The sequence below is a fragment of the Chiloscyllium plagiosum genome, chromosome 44, assembly GCF_004010195.1.
Source record: "Chiloscyllium plagiosum isolate BGI_BamShark_2017 chromosome 44, ASM401019v2, whole genome shotgun sequence".
In the NCBI taxonomy this organism is placed as follows: Eukaryota; Metazoa; Chordata; class Chondrichthyes; order Orectolobiformes; family Hemiscylliidae; genus Chiloscyllium; species Chiloscyllium plagiosum.
The window spans coordinates 14,105,054-14,110,320 of NC_057753.1; the positions used below are offsets into that span (position 1 = coordinate 14,105,054).

Genomic DNA, 5,267 nt, shown 5'->3' on the forward strand with positions numbered 1-5,267 from the left:
CATTTATTTCTTTCTGTGATTCTAACTATGCATTTACTAAAACAAGCTCGCTCAATTTTAGTCTTTCAGTCTCGTAATCTCAGTTTCGATCGATTGAGATTCATATTCAACAGTCTTTTTTGTTACACGTTGCTGATTTCTTGTGTGAATTCTCGATCTCAATTTCTCTGGAAGTGCCGCTGTGGTCAAACTGAATTTTTCCTATGCCACTTTTGCGAACCTCACATTTATGGCATTTGGAGTGAAAACAACATCTGCTTCCCTGGAAGAGTGAGAGATAATTGCTGCCATTAAACGATTTTAATTTTTATTAATGTAAAAAACTGCCATGGTTTGAAACAGGTTGATAGACGAATGAAATACATAGAGCCAACAGTATGAGAATCGACACGTACAGCGGGACTGGAAACGGCAGGTCAACATTGAACTGTAACCGGATCTGAATTATTATGATATATTAAACCAGGCGAGTGTATTGAAGAACACCTCCTAAAACGTAATCAGGTCAAAGTATGCTGAGGAGACATTAGACAAATTACATTTATTTTCCGGAGTGAAAGGTGGAACAGGGTACAATTTGGTGCAGCGATGATACCACTTATTTTTGGGAGCCATTACCGCGAATTCCAATATGACAGCTGTAGAATTTGATTTCCAATCAGTAAGTGTTGAATTGGAATAGTCACTGGAATGTTAACTGCACAATCACCATGTGATTTTCGAATGTCACTTAGGGAATATCATGTTGAAGACTAACCATGTCTTGTCAACATATGCACAACAATGTCGTAAGACCTTAAAATTGCTCTATAAAGACCGGGCAATATTTCCCGTTTAAGCGTAATTTGGAATGGGGATCTAAGAAAGGAACAATTTTGCTGTCTGTTTTAAGAGGTCATGGCATCTCAAAGCATTTGCAACAAATTCAATCATTTTCTGTTGCGAAGCAGTAAACGTGACACATAAAGTGACAAGCACAGTATATCATAAAATTAATCACACAAGTAAGCGAAAATTCGTCCGTTTCAGTGGTTTGAAGAGAGTGATAAATGTTGGCCAATAACTCTTGTTTCATTTTGAAACAATGAATGTTATTTTTTTTCCCTCAGCCGTTGGGCATCTCATTCGGGAAGACAGTGACTTCATTCTTTCAGTTTCTATTTAGTACGTTCAAAATAGCATGGGTGGGGATGACAGCCTGAAATATGTCTGAAAGGCGTTTCGAGTGATTTGAGAGATACTTCTCCAAACTTAAGCGTCCTGATGGAAATAATAAAAGAAACAGATTTGATCAGTTTTCATTCTTTGGAGCAACTGGTGACAGCGTCAATCGGAAAAATCAGTAGCTTCTTCAACTCCATTCGAAACTTCTTTTGGACTATTGTGTAGATGAAGACATTATTGCAGGAACTGATTATCTGGAGCAAGTTGGTCGCCTCTTGAAGGATGTAATCAGGGTCATTGAAATCCAAACCAGCGAAGTATGCTTTTCCAGGAATACGCACATAGAGGAAATGTATGACTTGTATGATCCATAGGACGAGGAAGCTGAGAGAGATAGTGAACAGCAGGGCTATGGACCTCTTGCGGCTGGCCAACTCCGGGTCTCTATCATTATCTGTGCCATGTAGTCTCCTGCGGGCTTGGTTGCTTGCCAAGATGTGTCGCATGGTCAGGATGTTGAGCAGTAGAATGAGGAAGAAAGGAAGAAACGGGATTAAAATGTGATCCAGCCAATCATAGGCCCGCCAAGCGAGTGAGCTGTAATACGCAGACTTGATATCACAAAACCAGGCCACACCATCCACAATATACAAAGGTTTGTAGGAAAAGTAAAAAGGCACGTTCTTGATAGCATTAAGCAGGCAGACAATTCCTATGACCAGCGACGCTGTTTTCTTGAGGCAATATCTGGTCTTCAGGTGTTGGCAGCAGATAGACACAAAACGGTCAATGGTGAAAGCCACTGTTAGCCATACTGAGCCATCTCGGCTAAAGTAAACCAGCACAGCACTGAGAGAACAGCCGGTGGTTGTGGACAGTACACTGTAGGTAAAATAGATGCGAGCAATTCGGTTGAGAATGCATCCGGTGATAATCACAAGGAAATCGCTCACTGCTATGGCCATCAAATAATAAGTCACACACCGAGAAAGTCCACACTGTCCACGGGACAGAATTACAATGGCCACCAAGTTGGCTATCAGAGTGAAACAAAAAGGGAAATATTGATTACACGACATGAAACATAAAGTACTCTCTTATCCAATATTTGACAGGGAAAAAAAACTCTTGACCTGTTTGCTTTGTCTCGATTCAGTAGAAAATAAACATAAACTGGATACCACCCAATGTTAATTTAAGCATTTGCTAATCCACGACTCTAACACAACCCATTACAAAGTCTGAATTCTGGCCACGAAGTCCATCCATGCCATTCCATTTCAGCTCAGTGGAAACAATTGTTGTCGAAGCTTTTGAGCACAACAATTTCCACCCAATCAACAAACTTATTCTCGCTGTTTGGCATTTTCTCCCTTCCCAGCAATTGTCTAGCTTCAATAATCTCGTCCATTCAAGGTCAAATCATCCAACGCTATACCAATCTAGCTCAAGCAACAGCTAGAAGTTTCTTGAAGTATCAGTGCACCAGCAATGCCTCCGTGCTATGCATCCCTGGTATTAATGATCCATCAGTGGCAATTGTGCCTTCACCTTTTGAACTCCAATCTCGTGAATTCCCTATCTGAATTGACATTGTTTCTCCTTTCTTCTTCAGAACATTCTTCTAATCTATATCTTTAGTCAAAGCTCTGGTTGTCTCATGCGAAATATCCACTTTGTGCTGTGATAAAATGTGTGTGTTAAAGTTCCTAAACAAGATTTTCCATGGCGTAATGCAATCATTGAAGAAATATACTTTGTAAATTGTTAATTGGAAATTATCAATAATGCTCATTTTTCCAGACAGCAATAGCCTGCTATTGACAACAATCTATTTTCTGAAAATAAAATCGAATGTTTAAAATCTATCAGAACAAGCAATAGTACATCATCAGTTAGAAACATTGCAATGCATTCTGTGGCAAGATCGTCATTAATTGCCTATAAAATTTCTTCCTCGGCTATTTCGGGGTGCAATTACGAGTCACCAACATTTTTCTGCGTTTTGAGGTGCACGAAGGACAGAACAGGCAAAGACGATAGATTTCCATCCCTGCAGGACATAACTAAACTTGGTAAGATTTTGTTTCATAGCTTCCAATGCATGCCGTGACCTCCACTGCCAGGTTTTATAAACTTAAACCGCACCAGTTGGTATATTGAAATTGTAAGTTAAAGCTGCCAGTGACATCTCCGGTGTGCTACCAGCACGTTCTCTTGCTATATAAAGGTTTGTCTTTTCCCTGCAAATTAAATAGAGTTGAATGCATTGTACTCACTTATAGTAAAGCCCAATGCTGATGGATTTTCATACTTTGCGATTCATATTTCAGCAATTCAAGTAGCTTTTTTTTTTACAAAGGACATTCAGCATAATATGTAGGGAATATTTTGAAACACTCCATAATATCAGTATGAAAATGGATTTTAATTTACTAATTAACAAGATAATACGCTCAAAAGTAATAGGTTTCTGGTTCAGGTCACTTATACTCAGGTAGCATTGAATATTTAGCCAAAATGAAAACGAATCTGTATAGAGAAGAGGCAACATTTTCTGGGGCGTTTTAAAAAGTAAACACACTAATTCAATAATTTTTTTGCTCATCAATAATTACCTGGAACACCAATAACAGCGAGAACTGGATAACCAATGGCATAAACGATGCCTTTTGCTGGCCCATGCATCGACCTGGGGAACCTGAAGAAATCTCAATAACTGTGGCCCTGAGACTGTCAAATAGTCGACGCTTTCCTGTTTTATTCCAGGTGCTAGTCTCAAGAGGAATGATTCAGTTGTGACATGAACTCAGATTGTAAAAATAAACAAAAGTTTTTTTTTCATGGCATATGTTTTCTTTCTATAGTTTTCACAAAGCGAATGTGTTTTTGTTTTACATGTGTATGACGTGCAGGTTGCAAACGCTGTCATTTTTCAAACCTCATGAGCCATGAACCTATGTTTCAGTGCAGCGAAAACCACTGAAGTTAGATACAATATTGAGATCCGAGATGGAAGGGAAATAAAAGTCTCTTCCATTCTCTGCCTTGTTCACAAATATTTCTAAATGTTACATTGTTCTAGTGTCCAATAATGTCCCTATCAGTGATGTAACACTCGGTGGCCTTTTATTCAGTAAATCATCCCCGTTACCCTTCTGAAAAATAGGAACAACGTTGGCTATTATCTAATCTTCTGGTGAAAGCCGATACGAAAATATCTTCCAAGTTCCAGAGGCCGACTTCCTTGCATCCTTTGTATCTTCATATATATTCCATCAGGGCAAGGGGGACTGATCTACCTTAACAGTATTCAAAGCACACAGTCATCCTCCTTCTTAATAACTATATATCACACGCATTTACTTTTTTTTCTGCCAACCTTTAGTGCTTTAAGTGGGGCGAGAGGTCAAATGCTATTACAGTACCTTACAAGCCATGACATTTATGCTTTTTGTGAAGATGAGGTATTTTACTACAATGATTCCAAACTCGCTTTAAAGCAACAGGCCAAGTTGAATTTGAAACATGGCACCACTGTCGTTTATGGAAGATCTTCGAAACACTTTTGTCGATATCAGTATTGGCGCTTGTGCAGCACGTTGATATTGGCAGCAGTCCAAGACACCATTTCACTATCTTCTTCTCCAGGGGAATAAATGCCGCCATTAGACCACAAGATAATAGACAATAGACAATAGGTGCAGGAGTAGGCCATTCAGCCCTTCGAGCCTGCACCGCCATTCAACATAATCATGGCTGATCATTCCTAATCAGTATCCTGTTCCTGCCTTATCTCCATAACCCTTGATTCCACTATCTTTGAGAGCTCTATCCAACTCCTTCTTAAATGAATCGAGAGAGAGGGCCTCCACTGCCCTCTGGGGCAGAGCATTCCACACAGCCACCACTCTCTGGGTGAAGAAGTTTTGCCTGAGATCTGTCCTAAATGGTCTACCCCGTATTGTTAAGCTGTGTCCTCTGGTTCGGCACTCACCCATCAGTGGAAATATGTTTCCTACTGCCAGAGTGTCCAATCCTTTCATAATTTTATACGTCTCAATCAGATCCCCTCTCAATCTTCGAAACTCAAAGGTATACAA

The 5,267-nt window shown here is 39.7% G+C and overlaps 1 protein-coding gene across 1 annotated transcript; it reads right to left on the reverse strand.

Moving 5' to 3' along the window:
* Positions 1 to 1,298: 1,298 nt before the first annotated feature.
* LOC122543715 (probable G-protein coupled receptor 139) lies at positions 1,299 to 3,852 on the reverse strand. The gene is made up of 2 exons (XM_043682495.1): positions 3,783 to 3,852; positions 1,299 to 2,200 (listed from the first exon to the last, which is right to left on the reverse strand). The coding sequence occupies exons 1-2, from the start codon at positions 3,850 to 3,852 to the stop codon at positions 1,299 to 1,301; spliced, it is 972 nt and encodes a 323-aa protein (XP_043538430.1).
* Positions 3,853 to 5,267: the final 1,415 nt, after the last annotated feature.